The 18,131-nt window shown below is 35.8% G+C and overlaps 1 protein-coding gene across 3 annotated transcripts in view; it reads right to left on the bottom strand.

Annotated features, from left to right (window-relative positions):
• RAB28 (RAB28, member RAS oncogene family) overlaps positions 1 to 18,131 on the bottom strand; it is a 61,349-nt gene that overhangs the window by 33,688 nt on the left and 9,530 nt on the right. For all 3 annotated transcript variants that reach the window (XM_085059837.1, XM_085059835.1, XM_085059834.1), the window contains exons 3-4: positions 15,263 to 15,351; positions 8,160 to 8,289 (exon numbers count right to left, since the gene is read on the bottom strand). In XM_085059837.1, coding sequence (XP_084915963.1) covers positions 8,160 to 8,289; positions 15,263 to 15,351 — 219 coding nt within the window. The remainder of the gene's footprint in view (positions 1 to 8,159; positions 8,290 to 15,262; positions 15,352 to 18,131) is intronic.

Below are 18,131 nucleotides of genomic sequence, written 5' to 3' on the forward strand. Positions count from 1 at the left end.
GTATAGGCCATCCCTCATTCTCTAAATTGAATTGGAATAATAACTGCTTACTTCCAATAAAGGTCTCAATTTTCTTTTGGTTCTTTGAAATAAATAGAAAAAGCTTAAGTTTTCCCTGCTGATTAAGAATAAATTTCCACACTTTCTGCCCATACAGAACATTAAATATATTCAACTACTACATGCATTTTAGTTGAAGTTGCAGAGTACACATAAACACTGTACAACTGTTACTATATTTACTAGTCTGATTCTGAAACTCTGAAGCCTTAAAAAAGGATTAGTTTACTGACTTATCCAGCCTTTAAACAGAAAATAGTGCTACAATAGCACTTGTCTTTTTCCCCATTTCATCCAAAACCTTAATATTAATGCTCTATTCACACTCGAAATTTGGTTATCCTCTCTCATCAACTTCCTTCAATAATAATATATGAGAATATATTTCCACAGTAGCTAATGGAGACATTCCTACAAATCAATGTGCTGCAGTGATACAGAAATAAAAGCTTACTTCACTGTAATGATGCTTCCAGACTTCCCTCAAGTCAGGTGGTTACTTGCAGTTAATGATCTGTGACATACCACACAAGTAGTCCTAAAAAGACTTATTATCCACTGCATGTGCAACAATATTTGCTTTATGGATGGCTAAATGAATGAAGACATTCAATGTAACTGTAAAAGTAAAATCAAAAGAAAACTTACAAGTAACATGTTTTCTTTGAGTAAAAGAGCTGTGAACATTTTCCATTAATACTTAACCTTTTGCTGGAGCAGTGCAACCACATATAATGCTTGAATCCATAAAGCCCAAGAGCTGCTCAGGGTTAACACTGATTAACTGCCCCCAATCAAATCTTACAACTTTTAAAAATTTCAGAGAGCTTCCCTCCATTAATGAAATCAAAACTGCATTTATGTCATGTAGCAAAGGCAGGAGCAGGACAACTGGCTAAGAAAAGAAATTCTGTCCTGTTTTAAAAACGGGTATTTTTTTCAATCCAATAAAACAGACATGAATTTGACTGGGTTTTAAAACTATGTATATTATGCTCCACTGACTTCTATTAATATACTAATAAAAAAGAATAGCAAATTAACCTAAAATAAGCTCCAATCCAACAGTACAGTATCCCCCATGACTCTCAGACTGTGCAGACATTCACACATTTTCTGTTTATAATTTTTTTCATTTACTAGACTCAGCTTTTGTCCACCATATGTCCACCGTAGATTAACTATTCCCTTAGGTACAATTAAGGGCTTTCCATTTGTTGTAAGAAGACCTAAGTATGAAGGACGCAGCCAGAAAAAACATTTCTACCTAAACCAAAAACAGAAGCACATTCAGCCTGGGCTATAGTTTATGCAGCATCTTTTTTATTGGACGTATGTCTACATTGCTAAATAAACTACAGACAAAATCCATGGAAACAGTAAGAGATCTCTCAGCATTTCATTTGTGTATTATTATAAAAATATGATACATATACTGTTCTAACCTTTGTATTTAAACAGTTTACTTCTATTTGCATTTTTCAATGACATCTCTACAGATTTTTCTGAACTTAAGCATAACTGTTAGGGAATGAGAATATGTTATTTACTGGCCCTTCTGTCACACTGGTGTTTGAGCTCCAGCCACACTAACAACAGTCTGTCAGGTCCTTGAACTTGGTTGTGGCTCTTGGTTAGTCATAGCAGGCAAAACTCAAGTGCACAAAACAAAAATCTCAAGTGCAGCCTCAAGGTTTTACATGTAAGAAGAAGAAACCAGTTTATTCATAGCCACTAAAATGACAAAAGTATAACATAAGAACTATCTGTTAGTTGGAATAGTTCATGACTACTCTCACTTTCCTGTTAAAGCACTGTACGATCCAAATGAGAAAACATTAATTTCTGCAAATACTTTGCACATATCTAAACTGCCCTGGCTCAAAAGAATGGAAATTATTGATTTTCACAGAACTACACATGTTTATACCAGGGCTCTGCCTAGCCATACAAATCTCAAACTCAGACAAGTGGTACAACAGTCATGTATCTTCTGTGTGCAAGTTGTGTATATTGTTCAGTTTCAACCCTGTGTTGAATCCTAGACTGCAGAACCCAAATGAAAAAGCAAGCTACAAACTAATGCTATCTGGGCATAATACAGGCATTTGATAAGGATTATCAATTATGTTTTGAGCAGCATGAGAGAAAGGATTTCCCCTCTCTACTCTTTTTTTGTTTGTTTTTTTTTAATAGGTACTCTGGCAGAGGCCACCTGGTTTTTAAGAGCCACCATCAAAACCTATCCTGTACACATGCTTCAGTAATGGCTGTAGCACTGGAACAAAGTCCAGAAGTCCAAAAATTTGCTTTTAACCGGGTTACTGATCAGCTACTGTGTCCTTTGCCTTCCCATCCTAGAGGCCATTTTGTTAAGGATTCTGAAAGAAGGCTCAAAGTAAAACATGGGCTGATTTGCAACCAGATGCAACAGACACATTTATCACAGCAGATCACATAAAGACTGGAGCCAGAATGGAATACATAAGCACAGATCATTGTGATCTTTCCTGCCAGGTGTTTTCCCTTCACAGCCAATAGAACATGGCAAGGTAAATACTACACAAGAGCAATAAATTTTCCTTCTTTTGTTCTGTATAATGTTCTGTGAGCTCAGATCCTTTATTTAAGAAAGGCACTTGAGGCTCAAGATCTGTCTGCTAATCACAGTTTAGCAGACTTGTCTATATGGCAATTTAACAGACATAATTAAACAGATCTCTTCAGCAGAGCAGCAGATCTCTTCTCTCAGAACCATTAATATTAAGCCAAGCATGATTTAGAATCAAAATCTTGCAAGATAGATGCTTTCTCAGACAAGCAAGGCAATTTTCTCACTCAAAAATGTGTGTGTTTCTAGGTTGCTCCCACCGCCAAATTAGAAATATAATATTATGGTTCTATTATGGTTAATATAATATAATATTATGGGTTAGAAATATAATATTATGGTGAATAAAAGACCATTTTCACCTGTGATTTTCCCTTCCATCAATTTAAGTTTCTTGCTAAAAATAATTTTTAATGAAGTTACCAGCCATTGAAACAAACAAATCTGTAAGACTGCAATTTTCTATTAATCTCACAAGTCTGTTGAGACAAACATTCTATACATATTTTAAAACAGGGTATCATTCTACATTTATTCAAATGAGTTGGTAAATTGACTGTAGAACAGGACAAGGTTCTCTTTTTAAGGGAGTCTCTACATGTAAGTAGTTTACCCTCCAATCCCAAGAGCATGTGTAAGGCTCAGGTGACCAGACCTGCTGTCAGGCATACATGAACTTTAGTTTAATCAGACATACGACTCTAAAGAACAGAGGTCTTTGCATTAGCTGCTCAACACTTGTCTTAGGCGAAGGACCTAAAAAGTGCAAGCCCATGGAAAGCAAGGACAGAAAACAGTTGGGGGAGGTTGGGAGGGACAAGAGAATGAATGCATAGCTGTGAATTTTAATAAGCTAGAATCTCAAAGTGAGTATTAACAAAGAAATTTTCTGAGTGGAACTGGGGAGAATAAGTATATAAGGCAGTAACAGAGTCTAAAAGCAGACTGCACACATCCCTTACAGCCAGATTCACATTAGTACACAGTACACCAAACATTAATTCATATCTGGGCTGGAAAATGTTTCTTTCTGTGCTCAGATAAGATAGGTAAAAACATTTTATGTTGTATGTAAAGGCAAGTTAAAGGGTACACTAAAATGTAACCTTTAAACTTCACAATGTAACAGCATACCACTTCCTGTTCAGAGATAGCACTCCAAGATCAATTAATCATGGCTAAGACGAACAAACGGTCAACATTCTTAATTAGTGTTGATGCATTCTCCTCTGTGCCCTCATCTGTCATGAAGACTGTTTAAAAATCTGAGTTATTAGTCTTTATTGAGCAGTGGATCTGGTTAATATCTCCAAGAACAGAAATCATTCATCTAGCCACTATACACCACTCCCTGATAATTCCTACCCCCTATATAAGCTACAGATAACCACCGCCCTAAGACCATCTTGGTAGCTATAAATCAAAACGAGTATAGCTCCCATGCAACCTGGGTTAATTTTTGTTTACAATATATCCACTGAAAATGCTGGTAGGACACTTGAGGAGACTGCTTATAGATGAGTGCACAAGAAAATATATAAAGCAGTCAAGTTAGAAAGCAAGAAAACACATCAATCATACAAAACACAGTAAACCCTCTCTAATTCACACTTAATGACTAGAAGATCCATTGTGATCACTGAACTTATCAATACCAAATTTAAGCAAAGAGCCTAAGTGCACAAAACACAATTCATCCACTTGATAAGAGTTTCGTTTACACTACACAAATCAAAGTCTTTGACAGCAACATATCTACACAAGTTTTAACTTATTGCACAGAAACTCAGAAACATTTGTTAAAATTAACTGTAAGGTTTACTCCTCAATTAGCAGTGCAAAAGAAGTGATATTAGCAATACAGCACACTTAAAATATACTTTGTATTAAATAAGACTAAAATAACACAAAGTAAGTTACTAGGAAAGTCAAATTTAAGATTCAATATCAGCTGTGAAGTTCAGGAATATTATGACCTTTTGACTTATAATTAGTATGAAAAAATAGTTCTACATAAAATTTTATAACTCCTTCTGTTGTTCACCAAATGCACAGACAAAAGCCTGTGGAAAGACAGAGAACTAACTGCTAATTGAACACACGTGCAGAAAGCAGGTCTGGGCAAGATCCTGATTCAAATCAGCTTCCAATTCTCTCTGACCAAATGACAGGCTATGGGGGAAAAAAAAAAAAAAGAAAAAATATACAGGAAGGAAAAAGAAGGAAAACTGAAACTAAGCACCCAGGAGGAAGCCAGCCACCTTAAATAAAGTACTGGTTTTACAACAGAGGTCTGCATCTCTGAAGCTTTTGTTCTTTTGTTCTCCCAATTATTTTAAACAAATTAGTGGGCAATGACAGTCCTTCATTTTAGCTATTACAGGATAACCAAAAAAAAACCAAGAAAAAAAGAAATGGAAAATAAAAAGAGAGGTTGGAAGGTACAGAATTTAGATGTCAATTCATACTGCTCTACTATTTTTAAATAAATTTTTGATGGAGGAGAGTCCAGCAACCGATTGGAGCTTTTTAAGTAGAAATTACCTTTCCAATGTTTCATGAGTAAATCTTAATCTCTTACAATCACAACAGGACATTTTAACAGATTGACACCACTCTGAAGTTAATTATCATGTTTTAAACAGACACAGTAGCTTACTGTGTTCCTGCTGCTAATCTATTGCAATGCACAATAAACCAGAACAGTGAAAACAAGCACTGATTGATTTAAATCAGCACTGAATCATTTCTTCAGGTTTATGGGATACTAGAGAAATGCCCACAAACTTAACATTTAACAGAATGACTACAAATTGATACTAGAAACCACTAATAAATTATCTATAAAACTGCATGACACATCAGTAATAAACAATTACGCACCATACACTGCTATATATGAAATAACTTACTTTCAATGACAAAATTACCCAAGCAAATTATTTTCCTTTAATAGAATTCAAGTTTTCTTACATTGTATAGGAAAATATTTTTGTTTTCTTCCAAGCTTTTTTTTTTTTTAACTATAGTTTTATTCCTAGAGAGAATCCAGGTATATATACCCCAAAATGGAAAAAACACACATATATTTCAGACAGTATTAGTATGAGAAAATAGACAAAGGACAGCCTAAGCCCAAGTTAAGTAACTGATTTTAGGTCAAAGTTTCAAAACAGAACCTGAGCTTCCAAATTCTTTTCTAGGTATCTAAACACTGGCCCAAGACTTTCCAGTTGCTATGAATGAAAATAACTGCATTCTTGGCAATTTTTAAAAACCTTTTTCAGAAAGGAAGTTAAGTGTTAGAACAACTTGCCTGTGGATATTGACACTTCCAGTATTTCAGTGAGCTTACCTGGATATCTTCCTAAAAGACATGTACAGCTCAAAAAGCCAAGTACAGTCCTCAGACAGAAACTACTCACTGAAGTATTTCTCCTGAATGATGCATGAGGTCAAGCAAGTCCATCAATTCATCAAATGGCTTTTCCTGGCTCTTAACCTGTTATTGCTCTTGCATTGCATATGAGTGTCTTATCACTTACTAAGTAAAGGAGTTGAACAGAGTAATTCCTGGTTAACAATTCATTAGTACCAGTAGTTTAATGTTTTCCTAATATGTGTGACTTAACATGATGCTTCTATATAAACACCTTGTTTTCTATTTATGCAACAGCAGGAGCCTGACGACAGTTTCCCCTCACAGGCCATTAATTTTTTAGTATTGGGGTGGAAGCCCTACTACATATTCTTAACCTACAATAGAATTCAGAAAAGCAAAAAACTTCTAAATTCTAATTTTTATCATGTTGAAATACAAATAAAGAAAAAAAACTCAACTCTGTAAACAGTATGCCCTGCATGCTGAACATGTGCAACAGCAACAAACATCCTTAGCATCACATGAAATCAATATTTTGCCGCTTCTCTTTATACACAGCTTTGGAAGGAAAACAAGGTAGCAAGCACAGTTCCTTCAGCTGCTATTTCTCATAAAATGAAAGCCCTTTCATTAGTCAGTGTCAGCCTTTATCTGAAAATTCACCTAGGAAACCAGATTCTATTTCCAGGTGCTCCCAAGGAAACAATTGTATATTAAAGATTTGTGGCATGTATATGTGAAAAATAACCTCCAAATGGAAACCAATGTTCATTTTCTACATCTATTGTGTCATTTCAGAAAAGGAACATTTTTTTATCCCATGTTACAGTGTATCTTACTGCAAATACTTAGTAAGATTTGCAGAACTCCAGCCAGGAAGTCAAATTTTGGGGCAAAATAGAAACCAGTGAAAAATATTTTTCCCTTGAATTTCAACAGAATCTGTATTATTGACTCTGGTCTGCTAGACTACAACACTGTCTGTGTTACACTTTCAGAAGTGCTATTTATATATTGTAACTCTAAGACCTTCTCTGTTTTCTTCACAGGAAATTAGTGTCTCACAATTAATGTCATAAAATGTTACAGCATCACTGTACCAATACTACAGTTAATGGTTCTAAATGGAAGTGTTGTCTCCACATTGTTTTCAAATTATTTTAAACAATTCTAACTTGCTTGATAAGGTCCTTTTCTCAGGTTTGTTCATTACATGATCACTGTAACATGGAAACAAATTACTTGGAAAGTGAAAAAAAATCAAACAATTTTCTGTTGTTCAAATAAATGTATTTATACTGTTTAAAAATTATGTATCTCCTTCAACCACTTTGTTTCTAAAGTTGTTATATGTTCCTTTTATCATCTTCAACAGAAAAAGGGATAAAAACCACAATCAAGACATCAGCTATGCCAGTAAGGATGTTTCTTATTAAGAAATAAAAAATTTTAGTTGGAAACAGGGGAAATTGGAATCCGTTTTATTAGGAAACTAACTAGGTGATGATTATTTAAAGTGGCATCTTTTGGTGGTCAGAAGAAAACCATTCTATCATATGTGATTACAAAAAGGAGAGGTTAAAAAAATCCAAAACTACACAAAGTCATCTGATGTGCAAAACCACAGATAACATAAAAAAAAGTCTGATAAGCAATTCCTAAGCATTATGCCTAGTGCATGGTGGAGTTTTTTAAAACATATATCAGTAGTTAATCCAGCAGTCTCTTAACATACAGAATCATGAAATATACCTTTTAATACATCCAGGAATGATTCCCAGTTTTCCTTTCCAGATGCATGGCATGGCTACATCCTGTGGCCCTATCAGTTCAAACACAGGCAAGTGACCTCTACTCCTGTGTGCTGCTCTGCAGGCAAAGAGGACACAGGCAGAGAGGCTGCAGGCTAGGCAAAGCATGATGCAAGTCCCATAACCTATCTGCCCAGAATCCTGAAGTATACCCATATATGTAATCTGGGCACAGCAAAAACACACAAGATAGTATTTAGTTGGATTTCACTAAATATAAATATTTGATGTCATTTCTTTAATAGCAAAACACATCCAGCGTATCTCAAATAACATGTAAATATGAGTAACTTACTTTTATTTCCAACCAAGGCCACAAGTGGCTGTGTTTCTGATTCCTCATTCACTTTTTTTACCGCATTATACCAGTCTTCCACATTTTCAAAACTCTGGGCATTGGTAATATCATAAACCAATAGAACACCCTAAATAAAAAGACATGTTTAAAATATTATAGATTATAAAAGTATTTAACATGGTAAGATTTGCATCAGTCTAAATTATTATTATCATAAAATAGAGCATTAATACATAATGGCATCACATCTTTCAAGGGTCAGTAAAAGGAATTATAAATTTCTATGGACATACACATGTTATTACAGTATTTCTCCTGCATTTCATGTGTTCTAAATTCACATTAACTGAACTCCAATGGCAGAAAAAAACAGGCAACACAGTAAAGAACACAATTAGTTATATCAGAACTATCACAAACTGCATATGCTCTATGATAAACCCAAAATAGCATTTCACACTAACAGGAAGATAAAAATTACACTGGAGAAGGACTTTTGTTTTAGCCAATATCAGCCGCATTTTCACTGTCCCCTTTTTCAGAAAAAAAAAAAGGCAGTTCAATTTTGCATTTCTGCACATTGTTATGTTTCTGCTGTCTCTCAGGGATAAAGGCCAGATTCCATTCCTTCAGTGTAGTAGAAGGTAAGTAAGGAGCATTGGCGAGCTTTAAACTTTCAAAAGAGAACCTAAAGACATAGTCAGAACTCAAAAAGAAGGAGTCCCATATATTTCAGAGGTTTAGGGCCAAGCTACAGGTGACAAATACTCAAACAGACACTGCTGACAATTGCTCTGCACTAATATCCAATAGCATAAAGCACAGCCTATTAACAGCCCAAACGTCATCCTTGACTCCTCCACAATTCCAAGATCAGCCCTCATATCTCAGTTATTGAGTCTTCTGCCCCTGCTTTCCAATATAGCCTAATAAAGTCAGTATCTTGTAAATGAGGAATAAAGTCAGAACTGGCTTCAGTTGCACTTGTTCTCATGGAGCTCACACCTGGGGAAAAAAGCCCTACATCTGCACACTGCGTCTCACAGGAAATTTTCACAACTAACCTAAAAAACAACATGATGCATACAAAAAATAGCTGGGTCAATGACCTACTGTCAATAGAAAGGATTTTTCAAGTTTTTCAGGCATTTGTCTGGGCCTGGTTTAACTGACAGTTTCACAAGGAGTGTCTTAGATCACAAGTGTGCACACTTATTTAATAATTTCACATATGACAACAAACTAGTACAGACTGCAAGATTATTTGAGGAGAGTTTAGATTTTATGATGAAAAACAATGTAAGAATAATAGGATGGAATTCAATAAATACCATGACAAGTTCAGTGGAAGCAATAATCAAATGCACAATAGGAAGCATCTGGTTTTGTAGCAGGTTCCATACAATAGGATCAAGGAGTTATAGATCATAGCTGAATACGTCAAGCTTATTTTGCAAATATCACACTGGCATGAAACATTCCAGGTGAAATAATGCATCCATCTTTGGACATCTGAATGTCAAAAAAGGGGTAGACTAGAAGAAACCAGTAACAGTTTCATAGGTTTAGAAACCATCTGAAGAAAAATGGGAAAAAAATTGACTGCTTCAGCAAACACAAGACTTAAGGCAGGCATGATGATGCTGGCACAAGTTTTAAGAGAAGGTAACAGGAGGTCTCTCTGTATATGCTCTAATACATAGCTTGTAGAAGCCACTAAATTGGTAAGACCAGTCAATGTGCAGAAAGGGCAGAATTCCCACAAAGGGGTATGCAGACATGCTCAAGGAATGGGTGAACAGGAACCTTTCAACACTCAACAAGGGTAAGTGCAAAGTCCTGCAGCTGGGGAGGAATGAACAATGCAGGCTGAGGGGAGCAATACATGACTAGCTGGGGAGCAACTGAAAATGACCTGCAGGTCTTGTCAGACAGCAGGACAAATCCCAGCCAGCAACACTCCCTGGCAGCAAGGATGGCCAATGTGATCCTGAGCTGCATTAGCAGAAGCACAGCACAAGACCAGGGAGTTTTCTACACAACACTTGGTGGATCATATCTAAAAGAACACATCCCTAGGCCCCTCGGCACATCAGAAAAGTGGAGTTCAGCAGAGGGCCACCAAGATGATCAGAGGCTGGAGCACTTGTTTTATGAGGGAAAGATGAACAAACCTGATTTCTTCAGCATGGACATTTTTACCACAACAGCACCCTACAAGCAACTTAGTATGACAGATAATTAATGATGGGCTAGACATAACTCCATGGCTAAAACTTTATTTTGCCTTTTTTTTTATTTAACAGAGAAATCCCACTATTGCTTTAAAAAAAAAATACATCACATTTTCCACAAACTTACAGTATATGGAGCACAGACCAAGTAGACAGTATAAAAGCTGTTGTCTCCCTATTATGTGTAAGGAATTAAGGGAGGAAAATTAACACTGGCATTTTTACACAAAAGTAGTGTATTTCCCTGCCATGAAAAGGGTTTGAAACACATGGTAGACGACATGCCAAGAACAGCACATTGATTCTCTAGTCTCCAGCAATGTGGCAAATAGTCCCCACTTGCATAATTGCCCTCTAGTAAGAGAGACATTTTGCCTGCATTAGTGTATATGTGAGTGCTTTTTGTTTAGGAATTATAGAGCATTTTCAAAAATAGGTCATTGGAAACTGAGAATATTGCAGAAATTATTTGCTGCTCCCTGGAGAAGGTACAGTCTGCAGTACTACTATTAACAAGCCAATTTATGATGTAGCATATGCCAAATCTTAAAGATAATTTAAACTAGATATGTGGGGTAGGGGCAGCAATTACAGGTAAGAAATGGGAGTGGTTCTGAAAGATTTACCATGCAAACAGCAGCAGTGTTATTTCAAAACAGAACTGCTAGTATGCAAGTGTTGTAACCAGGCAATATATTCATACTGATAATCAAAATTTAAGAGGTGTCAAGAAGTTTATGTCAAGATTTATCACAATAAAAGGAAGCTAGAGAAAACAATAATTAAAAATGTATGTTTTCTTCTTCACTTATCCTCAGCTACCCTCATTCTGTGACTGACTCGCATCAAAGAACTAAATTAATTTTCACATTTTCATTAATATTATAAAAAAAGTCAGGCCAAAATTCTAAAGTATTTTTTCTAGTCACAGAATATTAATTTAGTAAAGAGCAACTTCATTGCTGCAGACCTATGCAGATGAAAAGGTTTTTGCAATTGAAAGCAGCTTACAGTCCACATATACTTAACCACTGCTGTCTTTGCTGATACTGAGGACATGGCCACTCAGACACATGGGATTAAGTTGCCATGATTGAACGATTTACTGGCTGTCAATACAGCTGTGGCAACTGACTACACACTTACTCTTAGCATCTCTCAATTATGACAAAAATGTGGTAGTTTTAAACAGCTTTTAGTCAGTGTTATTAACATCTTTTATTTATAAAGAACAAAGAGCTCTTTTTTCCCCCCAGCTTGCAGAGTTCTTGTGCCCTACCACTAAAATTCAGCTACCAAGATAGGATGCAGCAACTACATTGCTGTAAATGAGCAACATCAGAGAAAAAATGGGCAGGAGGAAAGCAACTGCTTCAAGACAGCAAGTGAATCACAATTTCTCTAACTGCAACATGCAAGCAAATTACACAAGTTCTCATGCTCAAATCTGCCGTTCTTATTTTAAAACATGGCACAAGAAATAGGGTATCTCAATCAAAATATGGCATCTTAACAGTAACCTAACCAAAAGATCTATGCTAGAGAATTGATTCAGCTCTCATTAGAGAGAAGGAAACCTCCAGTGCCAAATTTTTGCAGCAAAGTATAGACGGATGCTCCACTTATTCTTCCCAATATCCTGATCAAATTTCAACCAAGATCAGGTGAACTGTAGACCATAATCTTTTTGGTTGCTGTTGATTCTCTAAACTTCCATCTCCAGTGGACCACAGGATTTTATAAGTAAGCCTACCATACACATAGATATCTGAGCACAAAAACAAGAATTCAGCCTTTTATGATTTCTGAATCTCACAATGATCAAATAGACAGAAGTCTACACAAGGCTATGGGCATCTGCAAAACTGGATAAAGGCACAACACCTATCATAGGTATGCTACAAACAATTCCACACATGTATTTTAAATCTGAAATATTTAGATTTGAGGAATACACAGATGAACACAATTTCTGCAACAGTTCCAAATCATCTGCTTTATCTGTATCTGTACAGCTTGTGTACTTTACAAACATGTTTAAAATCCCAGCTGCACCACACATGCTGACCAACACATCATAGGCACATTTATTTTTTCTGTAGCAACTTTCACTCAAGTTATTTCAATATTTTAAAGGCTTTCTTGCACTGGGGAACCCCAAACTCAACACAGTACTCCAAATGTAGCCTCAAAAATGTCAGACAGCATGATATTCACTTTCCTTGATTTAACTACCTCATTCTTACTAACACAGCTCAGTATTCAATTAGCTTTTACTGTTGCAAGGGTGCATTGCCAACACCCGTTCAACTGGTTTTTACCCCAATAAGATACCCATCCAAGAGCTTTTTCCTCCAAGGTCATTGCACAGAATGACTGAGGTTGGAAGGGACCTCTACAAGTCATCTGGTTCAATGCTCCTGTTCAAGCAGTGTCTCCAAAAGCTGAGGACCATGGCCAGACACCTTTTGAGTATCTCCCAGGATGGAGATTTTACAGCCTCTCTGGTCAACTTGTGCCAATTCTCAGTCATCCTCACAGCAGAAAACATGTTTCAGAAGTGACCTCCTGTGTTTCAGTTTGTGCCACTTGCTCCAGTCCTGTCAACAGACACTACAGAAAAAAGCCTGGTTCTCTCTACCTTGCACGCTTCCTGCATGGATATATATATATATATATAGATTGGCCTTCTATTGTCCAAGTTGAACAGCCACAGCTCTCTCAGCCTTTCTGCCCAGGAGAGATGCTCCAGACCATTAATCAGCTTTGTGCCCTTCACTGCACAGTCTCCAGTTGACTCCCAGCCTGCATAAGATTATTCTGTACCAGCTGCAGGACTTAGCATCTGTCATCAGCTGATCCTCACAAGGTTTCTCTTGGTGCACTCCTTCAGCTGGTCATGGTCTCTCCCAGCAGCAGCCCTACCCTCCAGCTCACTGACCATTCCTCCCCAGTTTGGTGCTATTCATAAACTTGCAAACAATGTTTTGTTCCATTAATCAAAGAATTAGTAAAAGACACTACTCCAGTACCAACCCTTAAGAAATAAAACTTATAATCAGGCACCAGTAAGATATTAAGCTACAGACCTTTAAATTCAGCTGTCCATTCAGATTTTCAGTCAATTCATGGTCCACCCATCCCAGCTATATCTCTACATATTGCAATAATATTATGGGAGATTTTGTCAAAGGCTTTGCTGAAGTGAAGATAAATGACATCCACCACTCTCCTCTCCACAGAGCTATCCATTTAACTACAGACAGCACTAACTCCCTAATTCCACACTACCTCTTCCCAATTACTTTCTTGCTGTTTTCTTGTCCATTCACAGGGATTTTTATCCATATTTAAAAGGATTTTCCTTTATAAATACTACACTTGTTCTACATTGCCTTTCCTCTTTTTCTCATAAAAAGCTACAGATGTTCAACATGAAATAAGCTTCTGCCTAGAAATAAGCAGAAGGCAGTGCCTTTCCAAACTATTCATGGCATTTCATGAACAGATGAAAATAAAGACAGTTTAACGTCTTTAACACTGCTACAAATCTAAAGTAAATCACGTTAGAAGTCAACTTTGATGATAAGAAGCCTCTTACAAACATTGGCAATATGCCAATACTAAGAGAGAAAAATCACTAGTCCATTAAAAAAAATTAAGGTTACAATGAGGATTGGGGGAAGATTAAAGACAAAGAGACTGGACGTAGGGTTTTTTGGTTAATATGTTCTCAATGACTAAAAAAAAATCAAACTTTAGTCTTATTGATATCAACTGTTCATCCACTTTTGGGCACTGGGATTAACTTTTTGACCAGCTATTTTTGATAAGAAACTCCTAAGTTTATCACCAAATTCAATACAGACAAAGCTAATAGCCTTTTATTTCCTTCATTAAATTTACTTTGGGCATATGGCAACAATTTGTGATTAATCAAATTCCTTCTGTCATGGAAGCCACTTTCTCCTATTGCCTGGTAGACCTGTAACAGGTCAGCAAACCGTTTTTTATCTTACAAAAAAGAACATGCTATAAAACACATGCAACAGCTATAAACATTCAAACATCTTTCTTGAAAGTGACAAAATGTTACATTGCCAGGTTTATCTCTTTCCTTAGCCATTCCTGTGCTGCATAACATTATCTAATAGCACATGTTATGCCTACTGTTCTCACTACAAACTCCAAATTAAGGAACAGAGTACATTTTAGGATTACCCATGCTAAGAAGTTTGGCATATAGTACATCCTCCTAAATCATCTCATGACTCCAGATACTGCTATAATATTTAGCTCTTAATCCTACCATCCACTTTTAGTTGCTTAGTTAACCTCAAGATAAAATTAATTTTCATTGGATAGGACTTCTGCAAAAATATTTAGCTACCTGGTTCTCTCCTCTTGTTTGCCCTCTTATAACCACATTGCATGTATGAGTTTAATGGTGTAGGATTGCTCTTAATTTCCTCCTTCTACTTTTTCCCCCCAGGAGGCAGCTGCTCTGAAAGCAGCCACTCTATCTACCATGTGGAAATCCAAATAGCCTTTACTATTTACTATGATTGCTTTTCTTAACTCAAGACACAAAGCCTGGAAACAACCATGTGTTCTTGAGAGTTATTCAGTTCTATAAATGCACATTCTTGCTTTCCTTTTTATGTCAGCTCTAAAAAATTAGCTACACACCAAAATTAAATTAGCAAATTAATATGAATTAAGTTTAGAATTAACATTTTTGAGGTTTATGAAACGAACAACTAAAAGCTATATATAATGTATGTATGTATGTATAATTTTAAGAACAAAGTTTTAATTAATTTTATATCATTGCTATAGATACAATTATCAACATCTATACTGTACCTGAGCTCCATAAATATATTTATCCAGCATTTTGCCTCCCATTGTTTGTCCACCTACATCCCACACTTGAAGAGTAACATTCAAATTTCCTGGAAAAAAATTATACAGATATTGTGTAACCTGGAAAATTTAGATACAAATAAATTCAACAACAATAGCTTTTAACAAGTATGCAAGAAACAGAAACCGAATTTCAAAACAAAAACTGTTGTATCTGGGAAAAATGTCATTTGTGTCCAGTTAAGTCATTAAGATACAGCAAAACTATAGCTTGATATTAACATATCTAATATTAACAGAAAATTATTGGAATTGCATGAAGTATAACACTCCTCACTAGAAATTATGTAACATTCCACTGACAAAACATGTAAAACTTTGCAAAGAATGTTCTACAGCACGGTACTTGGAACTGGAAGGTAACACAATTACACCAACTTCTCCACATTATTTCATACAATACATTATTTCCTCACCCCCTCTCCAAACCTTCCTTACAAATCAAGAAGCAAGGAAAATCTTCATTGTAACTTCATTTTGGTAGTGATGCTGACTGTAGTACACAGCTACAGAATTATATAGCTGACAGAGTAAAAACATGGAAATACACACATCCAAGCTGAGAATGCAAACGATGATTACTTCCTCCACCCACCATCTAAAGCATGAAGCAAAATTGTATGTGATTTACACAATTTCATCTCTGAAGAATCTACACCAAGAATAGACCTTCCTTTCCACTCTAAACCATTTTTAAGCTATGTTGAAACTGTTAAGAGGTTTTTAAAAATTAAACCAACAAAAAAATTAAGTGTAAATACAGAATATTTAATATCCTACAAATCACACATATTCTGCAAGCCAACTCAGCAATTCACAGACCAAAAATACACACAGAAAGGTATGTCACTGTATACATACAAACATATTAAAGTATAATTTCTCATATTTTGCAGGGTAAGAACTCTTTTCAGAAGTGTAATGATTACCACGTGATGTATTCAGCTGTAAATTTAAAACTAACATGCTCACACTGGTTACACAAGGGAATGTGCTCCATGGAAATGTATCAGAGCACTGGGTGAAAATAACCAGCAAGTTATAACTACATAACTGAAGATATGCTACTCATGGTATTAAATATACCACATTACATTTTTATAACAAACCTTGCTTTAATCTGGTTAAAAGCACAGATTTCCAAAATTTTGGTCTCAAAAATACAGAGATGAATGTGAGAGAGTACTATTAAGCTACACTGAGTTTTATGCAATACTACAAGAATTTGTACATGGAGCTTAGACAACACATCATAAACACTCCAGTTCAATAAAGGCAACCTTTTATAGTCAACAAAAAGCTGATTTGTTTTGATAGTGCATGTACTATGTATTAATTAATTAATTATTTTGAAAGCTTAGAACATAAGCTTTTGGCATGATTGCAAACAATGCAGGAAAGTCTTCCACAAAGCATCTGGCATGGATAAATGAGTGCACCCACAGTCTGAAAAGACTATACATCCTCAGTGGGTAAACAAACTGTGCTGGCTCAATACCACAGTATTCTAACCCTACGTATTCTACTGGAAAGTCACCGTGTCAGTTGTGTCAGCTATTTTGAAAAAAAAAAACAACTTTATAAATATTATCACTTTCAAACTAAATAATTTTCAGATGCCTAGTTTTGTGTTCAAGTGCTCTAAAAAGTTTCAATTTGATTTTTCCTCCTAAGGAAATAATTATGCACAGCATACTGGGCTTAGTATCTAGATAACTGCATGGAATGACCTGAGAAACTTTAGTGCAGTAAGTTAAACTAAATAGTCTAACTGTGACTTTTCAACTAAAAAATCTCCAATTACAAATTATTTACTTTGCTTCATTAACAACAGAAAAATGAAACAGGGAAAAAATTATTGGTATGTTCATTTAAGGTGAACTTCTTCTTAATTAGGACCTCACTAACTATGAAATTCATGATGATAATCTCCTGTACAAAATGCTTCATTTTCCCTTTTTTTTTCAATTAAGTTCTGTAATATTTGTTTTATGCTCAGATTGACTCTGGGGAAGAAAGAAGGATGTTAGGATTATTCTGACAAAAGGAAAAACTGCAGGCAATTTACCTAGCAAATATTTAATTAACAACTGTGATAATAGCACATGAAATTTTCTGCAAAAAGAAATCTTTTATTTTTTGAAATCTTTTATTTTTTCAATTTATAAGAACATGCAAACTAGAAACTGACCACAAAACAAAAAGCAGCCACACATAAGACAGTTCTTAGAAACAGTCTTAACATACCAATAAAAATAACTGAAGAATCCCATCAAAACAACACATAATACACTGAAAAAGAACAAGAAAAGCCCAGCACTTCTACACGGTGTAGAAAATGCACACAAGCACGGAGTTGAAATAAGCAAGGCTGCACAGTGCAGGTGTGGACTGCTCCTGCTATGAACTGAAGGCACTGGGCAGCTGCAGCACTGACCCTGCAGGAGGACACTTGGTGCACTGGTTAACCTTACTGAAAGTGCTGCACAGTCAAGATGGAACCAAAAACACGAGTCTGACCACTTTTTACACCAGTGACTTTTAAAAAATCCTTTTAACAGAAGAATCCTGTTTACTGAACTGCACCCACAACCTCCCAGAAAGTATACAACTATGGCTCTTCAGAGTCTCTATCAGCAGACCCTCTGACTAACAGTTGGGCTATTTAAGCACTAAAACCTACACCACGGCTGCATCCAGACTATACAAGATTCTGCATCAATAAATATAATTAAACTGATTTGCACTTTAAAAAAAGTATTTTGAAAAAAGTGCACGAAGTGAATTAGTCATGTTGAACACTAGAAGC

The sequence above is a fragment of the Lichenostomus cassidix genome, chromosome 4, assembly GCF_008360975.1.
Source record: "Lichenostomus cassidix isolate B80296 chromosome 4, HeHo_3.0, whole genome shotgun sequence".
NCBI lineage: Eukaryota > Metazoa > Chordata > Aves > Passeriformes > Meliphagidae > Lichenostomus > Lichenostomus cassidix.